Consider the following 24,918-nt stretch of genomic DNA (forward strand, 5'->3'; position numbering starts at 1 on the left):
CAAAAATTATATATTATGCAGATGTCAAGAACCATTTGGCTAAAAAAGCATTTCAGAATTACGCAAATTTATTCTTGTTGAGCTGCATTCTGACGATGTGATGGATTACATGATATTTTTCCCACAGTTGTGACCCCAAAACTTGCTCTATATCCGATCATTTCTTTATCACTGTCTCTCTCCTCCTTGTCTGTATGCACAACAACGTGCTTAACCGCATTGGATACCATCTTGGACGTTGGCCAAGGAATAACATATGCCACTGGAATTGAATCAACAATTTACCATTTGATAACCATTTTTAGTTTTCAGCTTTTGTTTTTACTTCTCTAAAAATCGAATATTAAAATTTTTTTGGGTAACTACTTTCATTATTTAACCTAAATTTTTTTTTTTTGAGCAAGTGGCCCTCTTCATCACCACAGTTTGAGTTCAAACTCTGTCAGCTCTCTAGCTTAACGTCTAATCTAATAAATTTATCGTTTAACAAAAAAAAAAAAAAATTGAATACTTAATCCGACAGTCAAAGGGGTTATTTGGTAGTTTCTCAAACTTTAAATTCATTAGTTTCCAAAAGAAAAAAAAACTTAAATTCATTCTGAATATTCAATCTCTCTGAAGTGAGAGTATGTCATGTCTTAAAGAAAAATTAGTGGATAAAGTAGTGGCGGATTCAAAATTCTAATATCATGAAATTGCAATGTAAATTGTTTACATTATTTAAAGACCGAAATAGCATGCGCATCGCGTAATTTATTCTTTGGTATCTTGAATGAGGCATTTCGTCGAGTTGTTAGAATTCGTCATTTTTTGCCCTATGTTACGTGCATATTGATAGATACTGACAACTTTAGATTGTTGATATCTATTTACACTCGATAAGTGTCAAGGCATGGTATCGATATCTTTCATCAGATGTTATGACATTGTTGATATCTGTCAAAATCTACATAGGCATTGTTTTAAAATGCCTAATGGAAACTTGGATCAAAGAAGCATTTTAATGTTTTAATCTTAACCCTTGATATCAAATCCAAGGATACATGATCATAAATTCCTAGTCACCCGATTAACAAGAGAACAAGACTAATAGATATTTAAAATACTTCAAGTGGCGTTTACATTTCCAAAGAAAGTAAAAAAGAAGTGAAGGTTACATAACTTAAGAATTATAACAAAACTTATGGGAATGTAAACATATGCATTTTAGAATATAACTCTGTATAATGAAATCTACTGAATGTCGTAACCATTGGAAATGGATGTAAGAACTTCATCAAAGTTGATGACATTTTTTCTCTTTAGAAAATTAGAGTACCAATGAGCAGAGAGTTTAGGTTGTCTTTTCAAATCAGGGTCTTCCAAATCCACATAGTAAAGGCCGTAGCTCGATTCATAGCCGTCTAACAGCTCAAGAGAATCCAAGAAGGACCATGTGAAATAACCTCTTGAGTTTGATCCATTCCTTCCAAAGTAACACAGGATAATTAGTATTTTGGACGTAGTATTTTCCTATGGTGAAAAATATAGCTAGTTTGACTATCCCTATATTTACATAAACACTTGCATTAAACATTTTCATTTGGACTCGTCCAGTTAGCTTTGCAACATGGAGAGGTCACAAGATAAACCATATATACCTTATAGCTTCAAGCAAAGATTGGATGTGCCCTTGCAAATATTTTACCCGCCCCCAGTCCTCCAAAGATGAATTGCGTCGAGTCCGTTGACCTAATGTTTAATACAGATAAAGAAGGAAAATGATAAGCAGCTAATGCAAACTAGTGCATGGAAAGAGCCAAAAGTTAAGCTCTAGTACCAGGAAATATAATGTAAAGTTTGAAGCAAAATACGCGCAACACATGCATGGTCCGTAGATATGGGGAAATCTTAAATAAAACTTATTTGACAGTCTCTTAATTGAAGCTCCCTCTATATATCGACATTTCCCTATCATGTTATATAACACTACACATTCAAATAGCACTGCTTGGGTTAATTTTTAAACCCTGTACTATCCATTTACAGAAAAAAAAAAATCACCACATCGACATGGATGATGCACAGAGATACTATCCACGCAACAAAAAACACGAGAGAGAGAGATAGAGATACCATTTTCGTGGATATATATAGGAGGATTGCCATAATTTTCCTTGATATATTCCAACAGTTCTTGCAGGCCCCAGGGAGTCATTGGAAACTGATTCAAACAACACGATCACTAGTGCTCTGAAATTAATCCATAAGTAGTATTGAGCCGGTTCTACTTTATATTATGTTCAAGATTTTACCTCAAATGTTGTTGTACCATTTTCCAGTGCTGCGAATGCAATTAAACAAACTTTTGTAAGCTCAAAGGATTGCAGCTAAGCATCTAAACAAGAATAAACTCTCATAAGTTCACAAGCTAGGTGTTAGACATGAGTCCATTGTACAATGTATCAGTAATTATCTTACAATATTCTCTTTGTAATTTACCATGTATAGGACTCTTGTTGATAACGTATTATAAAACTTGTATACGTTGATGAATGAAAGCAAGCAATTCCAACATTTCCTCTACCTGTCAATTATCTTTTCACACATTTTATCGACTTATTAATGACATGTTATGGACACATCGGTCATTAAACTAAGGAGCATACATCATGCAGAAAGAATTTCACTACATACATATATGTACAAGAAAAAACTTACGAGATATCTTTACTGCTGAGTCTGCCATAAAGTCTCTGGCTTCCATCTTTAGAGTGCTGGAGTTGTCCTTGATGTTTAATGTGTTATAATAATTCAATCCAATGAAGTCAAATGAACCCCTGACACTTTGGGACTCAAGACTAGTAAAAACAGGAATTCTAGAGCCTACTATCTTTTTCATTACATCAGGGTAATCTCCAAACACCAAGGGATTCAAAACCCTACAAAAGGAAACAGACACATTGGAATTACAGGTAGCTAAAACGGCATTATGTTTTGGACAAGTGAAAAATATATATAGATGAAAAGATGAGTGCTCAACATCTGACTTACCAACCAAAATAGAAGTCCATGGCTCTTTGGGTAGCAAGTTCATCTTCAATAGTTTTTGTTAGAGGAACAAACCAATAGGCAAAAACATTGATTCCTATATATCCATGCTGCTTGTCCTGCATATCTCAAAAATTTCTCTGATCAACCTATATATTTTTTCATGAAAAGTCTAAGTTTATATAGGAACCTCATGTTACATTATTACTAGTATTGGAACCTCATGTTACATTAATACTGGTATTGATATACAACTTGCTATAAATAGAAGGAGGTGTTGGTATTTTGTTTTATGAGTTTGATAAATCATATTTTAAGGGAATTTGTGAGACGTGCATCTAACTTATGAGTGTTTTTATTGTGTATTACTAATTATCACAATGATAAAAGTTCTTGAAGCCCTGGATAGGGAAGAGTTTTAAAATTACCTGGTACATTTTCTTGTACAATCTAGCAGCTGATGCATGAGCTAACAAGGTATAATGAGCTGCCATGTATGGCTCTGTTGAGGAATTACCCCTAGAACAATTGACACCAAATGGAGTTGAACATCGTTGTGGTGGAAGAAATCCAATGTCATAACCCCCAAGTATAAAAACATTAGGCTCATTCATAGTAGTCCAATACAAAACTCTATCCCCGAAATTTTTGAAGCACGCATCTGCATATGCAGTGAAGTCTTTTCTGCATCCACAAAAGTGTTTCACCACTATCATCATGGATTCCCCATTTCTGCATGTCCCAGTTAAAACTCACCAATAAAAGTTAGGAACTTACACAATTTTTCGACTTACCCATCCTCCATACTCATCATCAAGTGCCTGCGGGAGATCACTGTGGTGTAAAGTAACATGTGGTTCGATTCCTGGTTTAAACAAACAAATTAATTTATTATCAACATTAGGATTTGTTGATCTCTATAGCTACTCAATTATTGATAATATAAGCAAGGAAACTGTGGTTCATAATTTAGATAGATTGTTACCATGGCTGATCAGTTCATCAATAAGATTGTTGTAATATTGTACACCCTTTGGATTGACAGGTCCTCTTCCATCTGAGAGAAAAAAACCGAATATTGATTAAGTGCGTCAAAAGCTAAGATCAATAAATCATTACTTCTTTTGTTTAATTTGAGTTACAATTCGTTGATCATGCATACGTGGGATAAGTCTGGACCATGAGATGGAAAATCTATATGCCTCCAAACCAATATCCACCATTAGTTGGACATCTTCCTGAAATGGTTTAAATGAACTTGATCACGCATAAACCATACTCTAACTATAATCCATGATATAATGATGCGTAGTATAAAACAACAGCAACATATTTCTAATTAGTATGATATTGATTTCTGCAATACAAAAGAACTACTAGTCCTAAATCGTCTAAACAAAAATTGAACTGGATCTTGCAGAGTATAGACCTTGTATTTGTGATACTGATCACACGCTACATCTCCAGTAGCTCCATCATATTTACCTGAAATTTTGGGAGTAAAGCAGTGAATTAATAAAGATCTTGATACATGTAAGTGATTGTGCAAGCTCAAACAATGAACAATGTCTAATTCAATTATGGTTTAGTTGGTTTTAAGTGATAATGATCAATTGTTTAACCCTCAACGAGTTAACATAAACATGCATTGTTTTTGTTGGTGTATAACCCTTCAGCTGAGACTTGGAGGCAAAGAAAGAATTCAAACCTTTAGTTTAATATTTGTTTCATGTTTAAACTAGAGTCGTTGGATCATAGTCCATATGGCTATCCTTGCTTGTATCTAGCTTAAGTGATAGAATATAACAAGTGGCATCATCTCATAGGGTGATAGCAATTAAGGGCTGAGATTTAGTTTGTTTTTTTATGAGTGAAGGATCTCCCTTCGTCTTCCATGTATAACGGTAACAACCTCACATGTTTGTTGTGAGGAATATTGCAATCAATTCCATCATCCTTATTTGAAATTCTCTCTGCCATTTTCTGATTTTCTCAGACCTTCATCAAGCTTTCATAGAAGCTTATCAGATATTTCCATACTTCAGCATGGCCTCAGAGCCAGGTAGCATCGTCTAAACTGGGCATGAAATCTGTGAAAATTACATGTATGTGATTGAGCTGCATTTTAAGCTCAAATCAAATCTGGAAACTTTGCAATCTCTTGAATCCAAAGTCTAACATGGTTGGATCAAGTACCGCTGAGCTTATTGCTCCAGTTTTCAGTGGAGAAAACTACGAGTTTTGGAGGATTTGTATGACGACTATATTGAAATTGTATGGTCTATGGGAGTTGGTGGAAAATGGGTTTAAATCTCCAGATCTGAAGGATACTAAGGCTGTGCTCGATGAAACGAAGAAGGAAACAATGGAGTTAGTGTCATTCGGTGAGACCTTGATGAAAGATGCTCATGCGCTTGGAATGATCCAAGGAAGAGTCTCGGATCAAATCTTCCCCAAAATTGTGAATGAAGAAACATCCAAATGAGCTTGGGATGTCTTGAAGAGTGAATTCAAAGGAGACAAACAAGTAAGAAATGTAAAATTCCAAGGGTTACATAGAGATTTTGAGTATACTCGTATGAAGGAAAATGAATCTCTATCTGTTCATCTTGCTAGATTAATTGACATTACTAATCAAATGAGAAGCTATGAAGATGAATTATCTAGGGAGAGAAATGTGCAGAAATTGTTAATTAGTCTTCCTAAGACATATGATGCAATTTAATATGTGATTGAGCATTCTAAGAATCTCGAAACCCTTGAGGTTCAAGGGATTTGAGCAAAGACTTGATGTACATGCTGAAACCTTTACTAAGAGAGCATTTGCTAGCCTAAATGTTGCAACTAAGGGTCCTAAAAGTGGTGGATTCTCTAGAAATCATACGTTTCAAAAGAATTGGAAACCAAGAGGGAGAAATTGGGATCACATGCCTAACTTTGCTCTTAGACAAAACAATGCTTAGAGAAATTGGGATCATATGCCTAATTTTGCTCCTAGACAAAACAATGCTTAAGGAGTCCCTGATTGCAAATTGTGTGATAGGTTTCACTATGGGGAATGATGGTATAAAGGTAAACCAAAGTGCACATGTTGGGGTAAACCAGGTCATGCTGTAGAAGATTATCATGAAAACAAAGCAATACAAAAGGCTAATTATGCAAGGCAAATAGGGGAAACATGATCACTGTTCGATGCCTGCAATGCTGTGACATATGTGATAGTGAATAATTCCCAGTATATTGATAGTGGTTGTAGCAACCACATAACAGGTGATGAGAGATTGCTTGTGAATATATAGAGAAATTTGTCTTCAAAGGTGAAAATGGGCACTTGAGAAATTGTCAAAGTTGAAGGAAACGGAACCTTGGTAATTGAAACCAAGTTAAGAAGAAAACATATTCAATAAGTTATGTTGGTACCTACACTTGAAGAAAATATTCTTAATGTAGGTCAAATGATGGAACATGGTTATTACTTGGTGTTTGGAGGAGATGTTGTGAATGTATTTGATGGATGGTCACTGGACAATCTAGTGGTTAGAGTGCAAATGACCAGTAATAGATGCTTTGCATTGACAATGATGCCTGCAAATCAGTTTGTGCTAAGAGCAAGCGTAACATTGCTCTCAGGTATGGCATAAGAGATTGGGCTACTTGAATGAGAGAAGTCTCAGATTACTTGAAGAACAAGAGATGTTGCATGGATTACCCTATTTGGAAATGTCAACTAGTGTATATGAAGGTTGCATGATGGGAAAACAACATAGGGAATTGATCCACACAGATATCTATGGACCAATGTAGGTTGATTCTCATTCTGGAAATAAATATTTTCTGTTGTTCACATATAACTGCACTAGAATGACATGGGTGTACTTTCTGAGATATAAGTCAGGTGCACTTGAGTGTTTTAAAAAGTTCAAGGCAATGACAGAATTACAATGTGCTTATAAGGTGAAATGTTTCAGAAGTGATAGAGGAGGAGAATTCTTTTCTGCAGAATTTGCTAAGTATTGCAGTGCTTTAAGAATCCAGGGACAGTTGACTATGGCCTACACTCCCTAGCAAAATGGAGTGTCAGAGAGGAAGAATAGAACTGTGGTGGAAATGGCAAAGTCAGTGATGCATGAGAAGAATCTTTCATATGTGATTTAGGCAGAAGCAGTGAACACTGCTATTTACTTGCTTAACATATGTCCTTCCAAAGCTTTGGGAAAAATAACTCTATTTGAGGCATATAGTACCAGAAAACCAGGGACAGCTCACTTGAAGATCTCTGGCTCTCTTAGCTAAGTGCACATCCCTTCTAATCTCTAACAAAAGTTGGAAGAAAACAATCATAAATGTATCTTTGTAGGCTATGGTGCTAGTGAAAAGGGGTACAGATTATTTGATCCGATTTCAAAGAAGGTCATTCTATCAAGAGATGTAACATTTGCTGAGAATGCTTCTTGGGATTGGAACTGCACTACAAACAATGAAGCAAGATTTTCAGTTCTCATTTATCATCAAAATGCTACTGAGATCTGTGACATTGGTAAGTGTGCTCAATCTGATCAATGCACTACTTCTCAAAGTGAAAGTATGACTGAAAAACCTCAAGTATATGATGATACAACTCAGAAGTGAAAAAGTGTAAATGAAATCGTGGCTCAGTGCAATATGTGCATTGTTGAACCTGAAAGTTATGATGATGCAGCCAATGATGACTCATGGAAGACTGCAATGAAAGCTGAATTAGAAATGATAGATAAGAACAATACATGGCAGCTAATTGAAAGACCATTTGATAAGAGAATCATTGGTGTCAAATGGGTCTATAAAACCAAACTCAATTTCGATGGTACAGTGCAGAAGAATAAGGCTAGATTAATGGCTAAAGGCTACTCACAAAAGCCTGGAATTGACTACAATGAGACTTTTTCTCCTGTGGAAAAATTGGATACCATAAGAACCTTGATTGCACTTGCTGCACAAAAGAAATGAAGTTTGTACCAACTGGATGTGAAATCAGCCTTTCTCAATGGAGTTCTGAAGGAGGAAGTGTATGTTGAGCAAGTATAGGGTTTTGTGAAAGAAAATGAAGAGACTAAGGTGTATAAACTGAACAAGGCATTGTATGGTTTGAAGTAGGCACCAAAGGCTTGGTATGATGAGTTAGATGCCTACTTCAACAATGCAAGCTTCAAGAAAAGTTCAAGTTAGGTAACCTTGTATGTTAAAACAAGCGAGGACTCAGATTTGGGTTTGTTACATTGTTTCCTTAGAATGGGTGTACTACAAACTGAGAAAAACATTTTCATACATCAAAAGAAGTATGCAGAGAAGTTGATTAAGAAATTTGGGTTAAAAGACTATAAAACTGTTGCTACTCCAGTTGTTGTGACTGAGAAACTAAGCAAGGTTGATGGTAGTGAAGTTGGAAACGTGGGTGAATATAGAAAACTAGTGGGGAGCCAACTGACAACAACCAGACCAGATATAATGTTTGTAGCAAGCTTACTGGCAAGATTCATGCATAATCCTACTAAGAAGCATATGGGAACAACAAAGAGGGTGTTGAGATACATTCAAGGAACAATTGATTTTGGAATTGCCTTTGAAAAGGAAAAAACAAATTCTGTCTTTCACCAAAAGACAAGATATGTCAACAGAAAGTTTCATTTCATCCGAGAAGCAATTCAAGCCAAGGAGATTGAACTGTGTACTGCAAGATAGATGAGCAAACTGCAGACATTCTTACTAAAGCTTTGCCTAAAGGTTGATTTGCCTATTTAAAAGAGCTTCTGGGAGTCAAGTCAACTAAAGGATTAGAAGGGAGTGTTGGCATATAACCCTTCAGCTGAGACTTGGAGACAAAAAAGGAATTCAAACCTTTAGTTTAATATTTGTTTCATGTTTAAACTAGAGTCGTTGGATCATAGTTCATGTGGCTGTCCTTGCTTGTATCTAGCTTAAGTGATGGAATCATCTCAGAAGGTGATAGCAATTAAGGGCTGAGATTTAGTTTGTTTTTTATAAGTGAAGGATCTCCCTTCCTATTCCATGTATAACGGTAACAACCTCATATGTTTGTTGTGAGGAATATTGCAATCAATTCCATCATCCTTCTCTGAAATTCTCTCTGCCATTTTCTAATTTTCTCAAACCTTCATCAAGCTTTAATAGAAGCTTATCAAATATTCTCATACTCTTTAACACTTTTTACTTAGTTCACAATGATAAGAAATGTCACCTGGTTTCCAAATTACTGAGAAAATCACATTCGATCAGTAAATCAAGCTTGTCAATAGTTTTCAATAGTCAAATTCCAAATCCAATTAACATTTTACTTGCAAGTGTTGGGTTTGTGTTCCCCCTAATTTCGTTGATTATTCTGCCCCTATTTTCAACACTCATTTTACTTAGATTAGCACTAAATGCTTCGCCTCATATGACAAATTTATTGACTCGTTTAGAAGAAATTTACACATTAGTTTCTCAAAAAAAATAATTACACATTAGTGATTTTGGTATTTTAAAAGTTGGTAGAAGCCCTTGGTGATTTTCTTATTTTCAAATTAAAGAAAACATTTTTTTTTTTTTTTGCCAAATGATATGGAAGTGAGTTTGGTAAAACCTTAATCACTCTCAAATAGACTGTAACCTCTAGTTATATAACAATTTTCAACTAACCTAAACTAATCATGTGAAAAGATGTCTGTACTCTAACTACGGACTATCCCGTAGTACAATTGTTTAAAGGGAGTCTTAATGAAACATTTCTGGTACTGTTTACTTTTAACGTTAAGGATATTTTTAGCCTAGAAAGTCACTCCTGGTACATTCACTTACACCTTTATTTTGTCATTTTGATTAAAACTTAAAGTTTTCAAACCCTTTTCATTAGTTTTTCTTTGTTTAAATCTAAAACTGTTCAATTCAATACAACATCCTAAAGTTGCAATACTCTAACCTAATCAACTCTATTTGGATGCACTACATTCACACTTGCTAACTAACTCTCTAGTAGGTGGATCGTATAGTTTACTGTGAGATCCACCTATGCTAATTTTATGTGTTTAAATATCATTATTCTAATCTAGTTAATCACACATAGCCTCAATAAGCAAAGGAAGAGGATTATCTCCTCCTCTTCCCTTCCCTTCTACTTGAATAGTTACGGTTAAACCACGTTAACATCTTATATTGATTTCTTTATAAAAACAATAAGACAAAAAAAACAAAGTGTGAGAGGAGGGAAGAGAAGAGGATGAGAATAGGAAAGGAAAGAATCCTACTCCATAAGGAAAATCAGGTCTTCACCTTTCACAAGTTATAAATTAGAAATGAAAACAGTAAATAAGTAAAAATAGTAAATAATGAAAACAGTAAATAATTAACCACTCTAGACTTATGAACCGTTAGTTCTTGATTTTGTGTTTTTGGACAAAGATTTAATAATTAAAAATTTTGAAGTATCCCACCATACTCCGGAACAAGATAAAAAATCCATAATATTATATGGAAAGTGTGATATAAAAATAGTGGAAGCTAACCAGCATGAGTATATGTGTCCAAGATGCTTGCGGTCCTTCCGTCTTGGTCTGCAGCACCTTCCACCTATTCATGTAGAATTAGTTTCGAACCATCACTTTTTTATTTTTTATTCCAATTGATGCGTAGCACTACTAGTAATATATACAAAAGCATATATAGAGGCTTATATTATTGGCCAATATATCTAACTAATTATATCTTATTAACCCATACATACATACAACTTGTATGTATGTATGTATGTATGGACATATATGAATACATGTATGCATAAGAAGAAGAACCTGATAAGCAGAGGAGGAAGCACCAAACACGAAGCCTGGAGGGAAGTCATCTCTGCTATATTTATCAGCGCATAAAGAAAGCCTTATGAGAAGAAAACACAGAAAAAATGAAACTCTCAGCATGAGTAATAACACAAGCCCGCAGCAAGAACTCAGAAGGGAAGGAGTTTCAAAAGGCAAAAGTTACAAAGAGATTTGAGTGGACGCCCTTTAATTTGTTATCCGCACTTTAGAGCAAATCGTAGACTCCAGATCTTTCTTTATTATCTTTTCTATTGTGTGGTTATTGAGTAGACTCCTAGTCTTGTATGAGTGGTTCGGAATACACAGACAGATTGGGATAATACTTGGGTGCTGACCGGTCGGGACGCAGCATACTGACTTTTTGAGGTGGACCAATAATATTGAACCAGCTGGTACTTTAAGCTATTTTTTATTATTAACCAAACGCTCCAAATTTCCTCTTCTTCACTATCCAGACACTCATCTTCTCTCTCCCAAGAAGATAAGCAGACACCCCATCCATAAGTGTCAACCGACCACCGTGGCCCCGTCGGATCATCCATCGTCCGCGAGCTCCAAGCCCAGGGCTGCACCAAACTCGTCCTCCGTACTCAGGTCGAGCGCAACCTCAATCGCCAAGCCGCTTCACCACCACGCCGCTGCAAAATTCTGAGATATGGGTTCGAGTTTAAAGTCGCCGCCGTAGATTTCATCGCTGTAATCTCACTGCGATCGCAAAGCGATGTGGAGTCGACGCTTGGATGAGGGATAAAAAAATGATATCAACGAATGGAAGCTTGGAGGAGGGTGGCTGGGGCTGAAGAAGAAGCCAATCTAGATAGCATGGGAGATGGAGGGAGAAGGTTGTCTTGTTCTCACGGATTCAGAGGGAGGTGGAGGAAGAAGGTTTCTGTTTGTTCATGGGTTTAAAGAAAAAATTGGATGTTTGGTTATAATGATATCAAAGTTTTAAATTATTGCACCAGTAATGTTATTCTTACCATAATTTTATGTCATATTTTTTTATCATCTTAGGTGTCAGATGAGTTAGACAACATTTTAAAATTAAATACTAATTAATTTAGATGATGTAGATATTCACATCAGGTATCATCTAAGATGGTATATAATTATGATATAAAAACATGATAAGAAAATCATTATTGTTATTGGACCATGCAGGAAGTGAGTAAAATTGGGTACTGACGGATCAGTACCCAAGTATTGTCCGACAGATTGCGAGGTTGAGAGAACTTCACCATTCGCGAATGAGGAGGTCGGTGGAAAAGTTCCCGTTCCAGAAGAACTGGATTTCGCTGTTGAAAATTCAGAAGCACTTCCTGTTTACATCTAATTCTGGTTGAACATAGGTTCAAGTTTTGATTTTTTTAATTAAAGTTTAGACACGTGTCTCATCGGAATTGGATGTAAGCAGGATTTTCTGCTGAATCCATTCCAGATTAGACTTGGATTTGAGCTTGAGATTAGGACCATAATTATAAATATTAATTTATTTATCAATAGAAAAATTAAAAAATAATACTTACATTCTTCATTGGGATGAGCCCAATGCCCCATTTTCAAAAGAGTCCGTTTTTGCTCCCTAACCTAAAGCGATGTTTGTTTCTCTCTAAAATCGTGCCACATTTTTTTTTCTTCTCATGATTAATCAATGCATTTAATTAAATCTTTATGGAAAAAAACTGCAGGGGTGGCGTGGAGGCCTTTTGAGTAGTGCAGGAAAAGAATTGCTAGTTAAGACCGTGGCTTAGGCATTACCAATGTATATATACTATGCAGTGTTTTCTTCTTCCAAAATCTTTTTGTGAGGAATATGATGATAGCCAAGTTTTGGTGGAGAGGAGAACCCGGGAAGCGCAAAATTTATTGGGTGAACTGGCGAACCTTATGTAAATCAAAAGAGGAAGGGGTTTTGGGTTTCAGAGATCTCTATGCTTTTAACATCGCTCTTCTTGCGAAACAGTCGTGGAGATTTATCATGCAGCCTCATTCGTTATCTTTCACTCTTTTCAAAGCACGGTACTTTCCTTCCACAGATTTCTTGAACGCATCGGTGAAGATAAACACATCGTTTGTATGGCGTAGTATTGCAACCATTCATCCAGTGATCTCTAAAGGTCTAAGTTGGCAAGTGGGAGATGGTTCGTGTATAAAAGTTTGGGGCGATAATTGGTTGCCGAAAGAGAATTCTTTCAAAGTTTTCACTCCCCCTCAATTTCCGCAACTCCTTGAGGCTACGGTGGAGAGTTTGTTTTTGGATGGGACACGAATTTGGGACAAAAACCTGCTTCATCGATTGTTTAGCTTAGAAGAAGTGGAAGTTATTCAGAGCATCCCTTTCAGTATTCGACGTATATCTGATAGACAAGTTTGGCATTACGAACGGAATGTTTTTTTCTCAGTGAAGGTGCTTATTACTTGGCAAAGAGAGAGGTGGATGCTAGAACGTCGGGTTCGAATTCTCAAGATTCGTTAATCTGGAAGGGACTATGTAATGTCTGTGTTCCTGTAAGGTAAAAATATGTGTTTGGCGGGGGTGCTTGGATTCTCTACCTACTGGGACAAAACTTGCTAGAAAACGTATTGCCAAGTAAACAAAGTGTTTGTTTTGCTCCGGGCAGCCAAAAACTGTCGAATATGTGTTAAGAGATTGCTCAATGGCAGTATGGTTCGCGAGTTTGGGCATTAGAGGCCGAGATAATTCATGAGTATGTTTCAGAGATTGGGTAACTAAGCTTGCTCAATGCTCATGATTCCTCCAAGTTGACTTTTGGCTTGGTGTTGACAGCTATATGGAGCATTTGGAGAGCTCGTAATGATCTTTTGTGGAAAGGTACAATCACTCATCCGCATGATGTGGCCTTGAGAGCCGAGGAATGGATGCTTGCTTTTAGGCACCATCACTCCCCTAGCAAAATGGTATCGATGCAAACCATACAAAAGTGGTCTCCTCCTGACACATGTTTCTTAAAGTGTAACTTCGATGGTGCTTGGGATGAGAGATCGAGGGAAGGTGGCGTTGGGGTGATTATTCGCAATTGTAGAGGCGAATTTTTGGCGGGTCTTGCAGCTGTTGAGGAAGACGTCGGTTCGGCGCTGCAAGCAGAGCTCTTGGCAACTTGCTCAGTAAATAGTTTCATGCAGCTCGGGGATCTTTTCGAAGGGGATTCCAGCTTGACCCTTGCGGCAATGAATGGGGAGGGTGATGATCACTCCATTTTGGGTCCTATCGTCAATGATAATCGTGTTCTCCTGCGAAGTTTTGTTCATGCAATGACAAACTTCATTCGACGTGAGGGGAACGGTGCTGCCCATCGTTTGGCTCGGGCGGGTTTGCGAGGAACAGGGGAGTCGATCTAGGCTGAGACCCCACCAGATATGCTTGCTGACATCTTGATTGAGGAGAGTTCTCATCGCAACCTTAGTTCACGTTGATGTAACTTTAATGCTTTATGAGGATAGCTAACTATAGTTAAGTTGTTTTGTGTGTAACACTCTTTTTCCTTCGACCAGGTTGAAATCACCGGTAAAGTTTTTTATTGAGGCCCTTTTTGGCAAACTATCCTTTCATAATATGTGGGTGAGGACAAAAAAGCAAATTTTTTTTTTGTCCGGATTACTTTAAGGCACATGATTTTTCTTTCTAATATTTTCTTTCAATTATGCATGAAAGAGTATAATAGTATTTTCCTTAATTTTTTGTCAAAAAAATAGTGTTCTATTAAGATGTAGTGTAGTATTGATTTGTCCATAAAAGCCATATTTATGTGTATAAATTAAACAAAAATGTTCTCGTAGTCACTAGGTGAGCTAAGAATGCTCACCTATCATTGCATTTGATATTAAGGGTAAAGAATCAATGGATATATTAATGTTTTAATCTTAACTCTTGATATCAAATCTAACAGTAAAGCGAATAAGTGACCTTGAATACTTATTTAACATGTGACAAAAAAAAAAATATTCATAAATAAAATGCTTGAATTCACTATCACATTTCCAACAAAAAAGGAAAAAAAAAAAAAAAAAGTGATTGTGACATAATAACTTTAATAATTTAAAAGGGAATGCAAACATTGCATCGGAATGTAAGGTGTATAATGAAATCTACTGAATGTAGTAACCGTTGGAAATGGATGTAAGAAATTCATCAAAGCTGATGACAATTTTTCTCTTCAGAAAATGAGAGTACCAATGAGCAGAGAGTTTAGGTTGTCTTTTTAAATCAGGGTCTTCCAAATCCACGTAGTATAGGCCGTAGCTTGATTTATAGCCGTCTAACAACTCAATGGAATCCAAGAAGGACCATACAAAATAACCTTTTGCGTTTGATCCATTCCTTCCAAAATCATATAGGATGAATTAGTAATTTAGAAGTATTATAATTACTAGTACTTCCACTGTGATATCTTGTAGGCTCCCATATTTACATATATATACACGGGCTTTTGACTATGATTCACTTTTGATATTTGGTTATTGAAATGATCTGTTTTTAGTCTGTCGCCATTATATTATCGTTGTATCCTCAATAGATGATCGATATGTTAGAGACATTCAATTTCAATCATTACAGCAACCAAAATGTCAAAAGCGAATCATTTTAGCTAATTGCCCTAAACACTTTTCTTACACACTTTCATTTGGACTTGTGCAGTTAGCTTTGCAATCGAGAGATCAAAATAAATTGTATATATATACCTTACAGCTGCAAGCAAAGATTGGATGTATCCGTCCAAATATTTCACCCTCGGCCAGTCCTCCAATGAGGAATTACGTCGAGTCGATTGACCTAATATATAGGGCCAGTTTTTTATTTTCAGATGATGATACAGATAAAAAGGAAAATGATAAAGCAGCTAATACCAACTATTGCATGCAGAGGGCAAAGTTAAACCAGAGAGAGAGAGAGAGAGAGAGAGAGAGAGAGAGAGAGAGAGAGAGAGAGAGACCATTTTCATGGATATATAAAGGAGGATTTCCAAAATTTTGCTTGACATATTCCAACAGTCCTTGAAGGCCCCAGGGAGTTATTGGAAACTGATTCAAACAAGCGATCAATAGTGCTCTAAAATTGAACCCATAAGTAGTACTGAACCTACACCACTTTATATTTTGTGTTCAAGCTTTTACCTCAAATGGTGACGTATCATTTTGCAGTGCTGCGAATGCAATTCAAAGTTTTTTGTAAGCTCCAAGAATTATAGGTATATCTAGATATGATCGACGAAATGTTGACATTTTATTGACACATCGGTCATAACAAGGGCAGACAATTGAGAGAATTTCACTACATACATACATATAAGAAAAAACTTACCCAACATCAGTACTGCTGAGTCTGCCGTATAGTCTCTGATTTCCATCTTTAAAATGCTGGTGTAGTCCTTGACGTGGAATGTGGAATAATGATTCACTCCAATGAAGTCAAATGAACCCATGACACTTCGGGACTCGAGACTAGTAAAAACAGGAAGTCTAGAGCCTGCAATCTTTTTCATTACATCAGGGTAATCTCCAAACACCAAGGGATTCAAAAACCTAAAAAACGAAATAGACTCATGGGAATTACAGGTACCTAAAATGGCATCAAGTTTCGGACAAGTAAGAAATATATATGGATGAAGAGGGATGAGTGCCCAACATCTGACTTACCAACCAAAATAGAAGTCCATGGCTCTTTGGGTAGCAAGTTCATCTTCACTAGTTTTTGTTAAAGGAACAAACCAAAAGCCATAAATGTTGATTCCTATATATCCATGCTGCCTGTCCTGTATATGCCGAAAAGTTATCACACTGATTGGCCTATATTTTTTTTTTCATTAAAAGTCTAATTTTATTAAGAAACTTATGTGTTACATATATTGTTACTAGTAGTCTTGATTCTTATTTTTGTAGTTTTTAAGTTTTATTTTCTTTGGGCTTATTGTTTGTTCATGTTGGCTAGCACTACAAAGAATTAGTACAAAGGGAGTTGGAACAAATATTGCAGAGTTAGTACAAAAGAAATAGTAGTTTTCTTTCTTCTTAATTTGCTCTTTTTGTCTCTAATTTTTGTCTCTTAATTTGTGAGACGTCAAACTTATCAAGAGTACTAAGTTTCTAAGGACGGATCGAAGACTTAATAAGTTGATTGTATATTATTAAATTATCACAAAGATAAGAATTTTTGAAGTCCGACAGTGACAAGTTTGACAATTACCTTGTATACTTTCTTGTACAATCTAGCAGCTGATGCATGAGATAACAAGATATTATGAGTTGCCATGTACGGTTCTGTTGAGGAGTTACCCCTAGAACAGTTGACACCAAATGGAGCTGAACATCGTTGTGGTGGAAGAAATCCAAGATCGTACCCCACAAGTACAAAAGCATTAGGCTCATTCATAGTAGTCCAATGCAAAACTCTATCCCCAAAATTTTTGAAGCACACATCTGCATATGCGGTGAAGTCTTTTCTGCATCCACAAAATTGTTCCATATGATCATCTCAAATCCCATTTCTGCATCTCCCATTTAAAACTCACCAATAAAAGTTAGGAACTTACACAATTTTCCGACTAACCCATCCTCCATACTCATCTTCAAGTGCCTGTGGGAGATCACTATGGTGTAAAGTAACATGTGGTTCGATTCCTGGTTTAAACAAACAACTTAATTTATTATCAACACTAGGAAATGTAGATCTCTATAGCTACTCAATTACTGATAGTATAAGCAAGGAAACTGTGGTATGATAGATTGTTACCATGGCTGATTAGTTCATCAATAAGATTGTTGTAATATTGGACACCCTTTGGATTAATAGGTCCTCTTCCATCTAAGAGAAACAAGCCGAATATTGATCAAGTGCATGAAAAACTAAGAACAAGACATCTTTGCTTGTTTTGTTTAATCTGAGTTACAATTCGATGATCATACATACTTGGGATAAGTCTTGACCATGAGATGGAAAATCTATATGCCTCCAAACCAGTATCCACCATTAGTTGGACATCTTCCTGAAATGATATGAATAAACTTGGTCAAGAATAAACCGTATTTGAACTATAATCCATGATATATATGATGCATACGTATCTAATAACATCAGCATATTCCTAATTGGTATGATATTGATTTCTACAACACAAAAAGCTACTAGTTCTGAATGGTCTAAACAAAAATTGAACTAGATTGTGCCGAGTATAGACCTTATATTTGTGATACTGATCACACGCTACATCTCCCGTAGCTCCATCAAAATGACCTGAAGATTTAGGACTAAAGCAGTGAGCTAGTAAAGCTCTCGATACATGTAAGTTAACGTGCAAATTCAAACAGTAAACGGTATCTAATTCAATTATTGATTAGTTGGTTCTAATTGACAATGATCAATTGTTTAATCCTCAATGAGTCGAAATAAACATGCGTTCTTTTTACTTAGTTCACAATGATAAGAAATGTCACCTGGTTTCCAAATTACTAAGAAAATTATATCTGATCAGTAAATCAAGCTTGTCAATAGTTTTCAATAGTCAAATTCCAATTGTGATTAACATTTTACTTGTAAGTGTCGAATTTTTGTTCTCCTCCCTAATTTCCTTGATTATTCTTCCCCTATTTTCAACTTCAATTTTACTTATATTAGCACTCAAATGCTTTCCTCCTATAAAAAATTTGTTGACTCGAACATAGGCGCTCTATGGAAGTTTTTTTGTTTTTGTTTTTGTTAAACGATAGATTTGTTAGATTAGGGAGCTAACAGGGTTTGAACCACGCCATGGGGCAAAGACAACACTCATCTCCACCACCGTGGTAGAGGGCCATTTGTCGCTCAATGGAAGTTAACTAAGGCTCACTTGTTAGTGTTTCTGTTGGAGTTTGATTGTTGTTTTTGAAATCTAAGAAATGAATGAAAATGAAGGATTTGGATTCTTCTGAGTTCTTCCTAGAGAGAATGAGTGCTCAGAGAGGAAAGGAAAACAAATTTTTCATTCTATGCTTCAAACAAAGTGTGTGAGCAATATGACCGTTAGACATAGAGTGAGGAGAGCATCTCTCTCGCATTAGACATAGAGTGAGGAGAGCATCTCTCTCGCTTTTATATCAACAAATTCTAACCATTCAAAACAATCTAGCCCATGAGGTGTTACACTTGTAATGAGTTATGACTCACAAATACATCAATTAAGTGATGCACATGGACTATGACCCATTGGCTCACAATACATCAACTAACAAAATAAAACTTATTTCTTCTATTCTAAGAAATCTGTAATGCGGTTTAAACATCAATGCCCTTTCTAAACTCTTTGTAGATTTCACTCTAAGCACTTCCCTTAAGTAAACAAATCAATGCTTTGGCAATACTTTAGTAAGGATATCAACCATCTGCTCTTCAGTTTTACAGTACTCTAATTCAATATATTATTGTTGTATAGCCTCTCGATTGAAGTGGAACTTCTTGTCAATGTGCCTAGTGTTCTGATGGAAGATATAGTTCTTGGTAATAGCAATAAGAGATGTGGAGTATTCAATGAGGAATCAACAAATGTTACATCCCTTGATAAAATGACCTTTTTGGTAATTAGATTATACAATTTATAGCCCTGCTCACATGTGATGTAGCCAACAAATATACATTTGTATGGAAGACATAATTCTAGGTAATAGCAATTAGAGATGTGGAGTATTCAATGAGGAATCAACAAATGCTACATCTCTTGATAAAATGACCTCATTGGTAATTGGATTGTGCAATCTATAGCCCTGCTCACTTATGCTATAGCCAACAAATATACATTTGTGACTGTTTCTCTCTAGTTTATGTCTCATGCTCAAAGGAATGTGCATATAGCGCAGAGAACCAAAAATCTTGAGATGAGCAATTCCTAGTTTCCTGCCATTATAAGCTTCAAATGGAGTCATCATGTCTAGTGCCTTTGTGGGACACTTTTTGAGAAGATAAACAACAATGTTCACTTCATCTGCCCAAAATTGATATTGAAGATCTTTCCCGTGCATCATTGATTTGACCATTTCCACCACAGTTCTATTTTTCATTTCAACCACTCCATTTTGTTGTGGAGTGTACGCCATTATCAACTATTTTTGTATTCCTGACTCATTGTAGAATTTCACTTGTATAGACATCAACTCTCCATCTCTACCACTTCTTAGGCATTTTAGTTTGTGACTACACTGCAATTCTGTCATTGCCTTAAATTTCTGGAAGCATTCAGAGGCACGTGACTTGTATCTCAAAAAATACACCCAAATCATTCTTGTATAGTCATATATGAATGGCAGAAAATAGTTGTTTCCAGAATTTAATTCAACCTACACCCAAAATTTGATTCAACATGTATTGGCTCATAGATGTCGGTGTGAACTAATTCTAGAGGAAACTTAGCTCTCCAAGTGAACTCAGTTGGGGAAGCATTTCTATGTTGCTTCCCACTCATACAACCTTCACATACACCATTAGATTCCTCCAAGTGTGGCAACCCATGCACCATTTATTGTTCTTAAAGCAGCCTGAGACTACTATCATTCAGGTGCCTCAATCTCTTGAGCCAAGTTTGAGAACAATGAGTTATACTAACTCCCAATATGACTTGATCTGTTGGCATCATTATCAATGTGAAACATCTATTCCTAGTCATTTTCACCTTGACTACTAAATTTTGCAATGAGAAACTATCAAACACATTGACAACACCTCATCCAAATAGCAAATATCTATGCTCCATCATTTGATCAAGACTAAGAAGGTTTTCTTCTAAACTAGGAACCAATATTACTTCCTGCCAAGCTTTTTTTCAATCACTGGTGTACCTTTTCCAGCAACATTTACAATCTCTCTAATTCCCATTTTCACCTTGGAAGAGACGTTTCTTTGCAAATTAATCAGAAGCCTTTCATTTGTCATATGATTGCTACATCCACTGTAGATGTACCAAGAGTTGTTCACCTTCACCTCAGCCATAGCATTACCCATGTAGAATCCTATCTATTGAAGTTGATTGGCATAATTCACCTTCTACATTCCTTTGTTTCCATTTCAATATCTTGGGATATGACCAAACTTCCCACAAATTGTGCACTTGGGTTTACCTTCAAACCAACATTTTCAATAGCATAGTTTATCACAATGTTTGCAGGGAGTTTTGCTTGTGTCCTCCACATTTTGCTTTGAACCAAAGTTTGGCTTGTTATCCCACTTCTTTCCCTCTCTTTTCCAATCCTTCTTAAACTTCTGATGTCCAGTGAATCCATGACGTTTGGATTGCTTGGAAGCAATACTTAAACTAGTTAATGCTCTCTCAATTTTGTTTTCAGCATGCCTATCCAAACATTGCTCAAATATTTTTAAAAATGCTATAACTTAGTAAACCTCAAGGGTATCAAAACCCTTTGAGTGTTCAATTATTGAGCAAATGGAATCATAACTCCTAGGCAAGCTAATTAACAATTTCTGCACAATTCATTGCCTGGACAATTCCTCTCCATAACTTTTCTTTTGATTTAATAGATCAAACAATCTAGTAAGGTAAACAGACAAGGATTCATCATCAAGCATTCGAGTATATTCAAAATCTTGAGGTTTTACATTCCTTACTTGTTTATCTACTTTGAATTCTTGTTGCAGGATACCCCAAGCTCCCTTCGAGGTTTCTTAAAATCTTGGGGTATAGTTGATTTGAAATAGCTCCTTAGATCAAACCAAGAGCTCTTGCATCTCTCATCAAGATCTCGTTCCTTGAAGCTTTCTCTGCAACAATGGGATCGATTTTCTTTGCTTCTTCAGTGAGTTTCTCATTCTCCTTCTTTGAATCTGGTACTTCAAATCCTTTTTCAATGAAAGCCAAGAGTCCATTGGACTTAAGTATAATCCTCATATGGATTCTCCGGAACTCATAGTTTTCACCACTGAAAATTGGCACGCGAAAGCTCAGCTCTACTCGATCCAACCATATTAGACTTGAAATCAAGAAAGCCAGAATTTTTCGAAGCTCAAATCAGCTCTAGTGAAACTCAATTCGATTCGAGTCTCACCGCAATGAGAAGGCACAAATTCATGCTAAGTTTAGACGATTGAACATGGCTCTGAGACCATGTTAGAGTTTAATTTTTGTTTTTGAAATATGAGAAATGAAGGAAAATGAAGGATTATGAAAGATTTAGATTCTTGGAAGTTCTTCAACGAGAGAATGGGACCTCAGATAGGAAGGGAAAACCAATTTTTCATTCTAAGCTTCACACAAAGTGTGTATATGATCGTTAGACATAAGAGTGAGGAGAGCATCTCTCTCTCTTACATCAATAAACCATTCCAAACAATCTACCCTATGAGGTGATTACACTTGTCATGAGTTATGACTCACCAATACATCAATTAAGTGAAGCATTGCACATGGACTATAATCCAATGACTCACAATACATAACTAATAATAAATAAAAAATTCCAAAAATTATTTCTTCCATTCTAAAATATCTGCAATGTTGTTTAAACGCCAACAGTTTCTTCAGAAAAAGATTTACATATTAGTTTCTCAAATAAATTTGCACATTGGTGACTTTGGTATTTTAAAGGTTGCAGTAGAGGCCCTTAGTGATATTCTTATTTCCAAATGTATTTCTCTATCAATGGTTTTTATTTAACTCAAAAGAACACTTTTTAAAACTTTTTTTTTTTTTTTTTTGGTAACAACACTTTTTTAAACTTTTACCAAATGCTCTAGAAGTGATTTTGGTATATATATAATCTTAGTGCGATCTGTAAGTAGTACAATTGTTTAAATCTAAAATTGTTCACCTAGCATCATAAAGTTGCAATACTCAAACCTAACCAATTCTATTTGGATACACTAAATTGGCACACTTACTAGCTAACTCTCTAATAGGAGGATCTTATAGTTGTATGTGAGAGCTACCTGTATTAACTTTATGCGTTTAAATAGCATTATTCTAATATAATTATCAGCACGTAGCCTCAATATGCTAAACCAAGTGTTCACCTTTCACAAGTTGTAAACAAGAAATGAAGACCGTAAATAATTAACAAAAAATTTGATCTTGTTTCAGAGTAAGAGATACTCTAAATTTTTAAACTGTTAAATCTTAGTTTTATATTTTTTAATAAATATTTAATGATTGAAAAACCCAAATATTCCACCATATTCCAAATCACGATAAATAAATCCCTAATATTATATGGAAAGGGTAATGCTAAAGAAACTAAATTTTAGAAACTAAAGAACATAGAATTTGATTATTGGTTTATTACTTAAGCATTAATAAACGTGCTCATTTCTATTGGTGAAACATCATTTAATTTGCAAATTGTCTCCCTTGCATTACCCTATAATGAAAAAGTGATATAAAAGTAGTAGAAGCTAACCGGCCTGGGCATATGTGTCCAAGATGCTTGGGGTCCTTCCGTCTTGGTCTGCAGCACCTTCCACCTATTCATGTAGAATTAGTTTTGAACCAACCCCATTCCATCAGTTTCTTCTCTTCTTTTTATTTTTTTTATTTTTTGTATTTTTATTTTTTTCAATTGAAGCGTAGGACTAGTAATACATACAAAACCATATATATAGGGGCTTATATTATTGTAAGATACTAAGATATATCTAATTAAAATTATTATTATCCCATACATTTTCATGCATGTATGTATGCACATATATGAATCCATGTATACATAAGAAGAACCTGATAAGCAGAGGAGGAAGCACCAAACACGAAGCCTGGAGGGAAGTCATCTCTGCTATATTTATCAGCGCATAAAGAAAGCTTTATGAGAAGAAAACACAGAAAAAATGAAACTCTCAACATGAGTAATAACATAAGTCCGCGGCAAGAACTCAGGAGGGAAGGAGTTTCAAAGGGCAAAAGTTACAAAGAGATTTGAGCGGACACCCTTTAATTTGTTATCCGCACTTTAGAGCGACTGGTAGACTCCAAATCCTCCTTTGTTGTCTTTTCTTTTGTATAGTTGTTGAGTTGATTCCAAGTCTTGTATGATTGGTTCGAAATAGCCAACAAGAAGAAACACAGACAGATGGCGACGCTGAAATGAACTTCACCATTGACGAATGAGGAGGTCCGTGGAAAAGTTGCCGTTCCACATTAGACTTGGATTTGAGCTTGGGATTAATGAGGACCATAATTATAGATATTAGTTTATTTATCAATAGAAAAACTAAAAGATAATAATTGCATTCTCTATGGAAAAGTTAGAAAAATAACCAAATTTTTTGGACTTTATAGAATTATAACCACTCTTTTTAATTTATTATAATTATAACCAAAAGTTAATATAAAAGTACTAATACATCCTTAATGACTTAATTATTTGCAATCATGCCCTGAAATGGAGTCCAATTAGATTCTTGCAAGTTTGGCGTGAAATATATAATTTGCCTCTGAAAGCTTTTGTTGGAGATATGCCCTGAAAGTCAATCTTTGGAAGAAACCTTTCAGGATAATGTTTATATGTATAGATAACTCTAATACAGTAAAAGGCAAAGCCACTCATTAGGACTATCTCAATATACAATATACGTCCAAAATAGTGAATCCATGGACAAGGGATCTATAGAAGAAGTAATCTAATGATGTTAGACTGCAGAAACCTTCTTCATATAACCATAATGTCCAAAAGGTTCATGGTCATAGGATTGTCAGAGGGACACTGACAATACATAGACCAGTACATACTATGTCCCCTTCAAATGGGAAGGATGGAAAGTCTCAAGTCATTCGTATAGTGACACTAAGACAAGTATGTAGGTGCTCATTAAGGGAATGAGTTCATTGAACACAATCAAACGAGAATACTTGCATGGAGGTCTACTCACATGTCAAGCTAGTAACTCTACTGGTTGGAATAATGTAAGTAATCCTTTGACCTGGGACATCATAGTTGTCTTGGGGATACTTTGTTGATCATTTGATAATGAGACATGACCACATCTCATCTTGGATGTGTTCTATGCATTGTTGGGGTCAATGATTTATTCTCAGATGCATGTGAATGATCAATAAGG

The 24,918-nt window shown here is 35.6% G+C and overlaps 3 protein-coding genes across 5 annotated transcripts; 1 reads left to right on the forward strand and 2 right to left on the reverse strand.

Annotated features, from left to right (window-relative positions):
- Window positions 1–1,069: 1,069 nt before the first annotated feature.
- LOC137742770 (beta-glucosidase 11) lies at window positions 1,070–11,134 on the reverse strand. Its single transcript, XM_068482719.2, has 13 exons — window positions 10,854–11,134; window positions 10,569–10,632; window positions 4,460–4,515; window positions 4,193–4,268; window positions 4,016–4,087; window positions 3,808–3,895; window positions 3,459–3,714; window positions 3,034–3,149; window positions 2,701–2,921; window positions 2,295–2,323; window positions 2,116–2,203; window positions 1,641–1,731; window positions 1,070–1,465 (listed from the first exon to the last, which is right to left on the reverse strand). Exons 1-13 carry the CDS (start codon window positions 10,974–10,976, stop codon window positions 1,234–1,236), a joined length of 1,512 nt encoding a protein of 503 aa, XP_068338820.2. The 5' UTR covers window positions 10,977–11,134; the 3' UTR covers window positions 1,070–1,233.
- A 1,556-nt stretch (window positions 11,135–12,690) lies between these two features.
- LOC137743043 (uncharacterized) lies at window positions 12,691–14,237 on the forward strand. The gene is made up of 2 exons (XM_088680254.1): window positions 12,691–13,228; window positions 13,666–14,237. Exons 1-2 carry the CDS (start codon window positions 12,691–12,693, stop codon window positions 14,235–14,237), a joined length of 1,110 nt encoding a protein of 369 aa, XP_088536380.1.
- A 561-nt stretch (window positions 14,238–14,798) lies between these two features.
- On the reverse strand, window positions 14,799–24,006 carry LOC137742769 (beta-glucosidase 11). 3 transcript variants are annotated; one of them, XM_068482718.2, is made up of 13 exons: window positions 23,582–24,006; window positions 23,265–23,328; window positions 18,071–18,126; window positions 17,803–17,878; window positions 17,626–17,697; window positions 17,426–17,513; window positions 17,080–17,335; window positions 16,533–16,648; window positions 16,198–16,418; window positions 16,011–16,039; window positions 15,830–15,917; window positions 15,579–15,669; window positions 14,799–15,216 (listed from the first exon to the last, which is right to left on the reverse strand). In XM_068482718.2, the coding sequence occupies exons 1-13, from the start codon at window positions 23,714–23,716 to the stop codon at window positions 14,985–14,987; spliced, it is 1,524 nt and encodes a 507-aa protein (XP_068338819.2). In that variant the 5' UTR covers window positions 23,717–24,006; the 3' UTR covers window positions 14,799–14,984. The 3 variants fall into 3 exon arrangements, with proteins under 3 accessions (XP_068338819.2, XP_088536733.1, XP_088536734.1); XM_088680607.1 differs by lacking the exon at window positions 18,071–18,126 and having other exon boundaries at window positions 23,582–23,766; XM_088680608.1 differs by lacking the exons at window positions 23,265–23,328; window positions 23,582–24,006 and adding an exon at window positions 21,481–21,608.
- Window positions 24,007–24,918: the final 912 nt, after the last annotated feature.

The sequence above is a fragment of the Pyrus communis genome, chromosome 11 (assembly GCF_041283825.1).
Source record: "Pyrus communis isolate YQ-2024b chromosome 11, ASM4128382v1, whole genome shotgun sequence".
In the NCBI taxonomy this organism is placed as follows: domain Eukaryota; kingdom Viridiplantae; phylum Streptophyta; class Magnoliopsida; order Rosales; family Rosaceae; genus Pyrus; species Pyrus communis.

What these genes read in the sequence shown, in the direction of transcription:
- LOC137742769 (XM_068482718.2), bottom strand. Translation starts at nt 23,716, where the DNA reads ATGTTATTACTCATGTTGAGAGTTTCATTTTTTCTGTGTTTTCTTCTC. An exon ending in TGATGAACTAATCAGCCATG is followed by an intron (nt 17,514 to 17,625) that starts GTAACAATCTAT and finishes TGTTTAAACCAG; the next exon opens with GAATCGAACCACATGTTACT. An exon ending in TGGGTTAGTCGGAAAATTGT is followed by an intron (nt 17,336 to 17,425) that starts GTAAGTTCCTAA and finishes TTGTGGATGCAG; the next exon opens with AAAAGACTTCACCGCATATG.
- LOC137742770 (XM_068482719.2), bottom strand. Translation starts at nt 10,976, where the DNA reads ATGCTGAGAGTTTCATTTTTTCTGTGTTTTCTTCTCATAAGGCTTTCT. An exon ending in ATGGTCCAGACTTATCCCAC is followed by an intron (nt 4,088 to 4,192) that starts GTATGCATGATC and finishes TTTTTCTCTCAG; the next exon opens with ATGGAAGAGGACCTGTCAAT. An exon ending in TCTTTGCTTGAAGCTATAAG is followed by an intron (nt 1,466 to 1,640) that starts GTATATATGGTT and finishes TTACTTTGGAAG; the next exon opens with GAATGGATCAAACTCAAGAG.
- LOC137743043 (XM_088680254.1), top strand. Translation starts at nt 12,691, where the DNA reads ATGATGATAGCCAAGTTTTGGTGGAGAGGAGAACCCGGGAAGCGCAAA. An exon ending in CATCCCTTTCAGTATTCGAC is followed by an intron (nt 13,229 to 13,665) that starts GTATATCTGATA and finishes TGGTGTTGACAG; the next exon opens with CTATATGGAGCATTTGGAGA.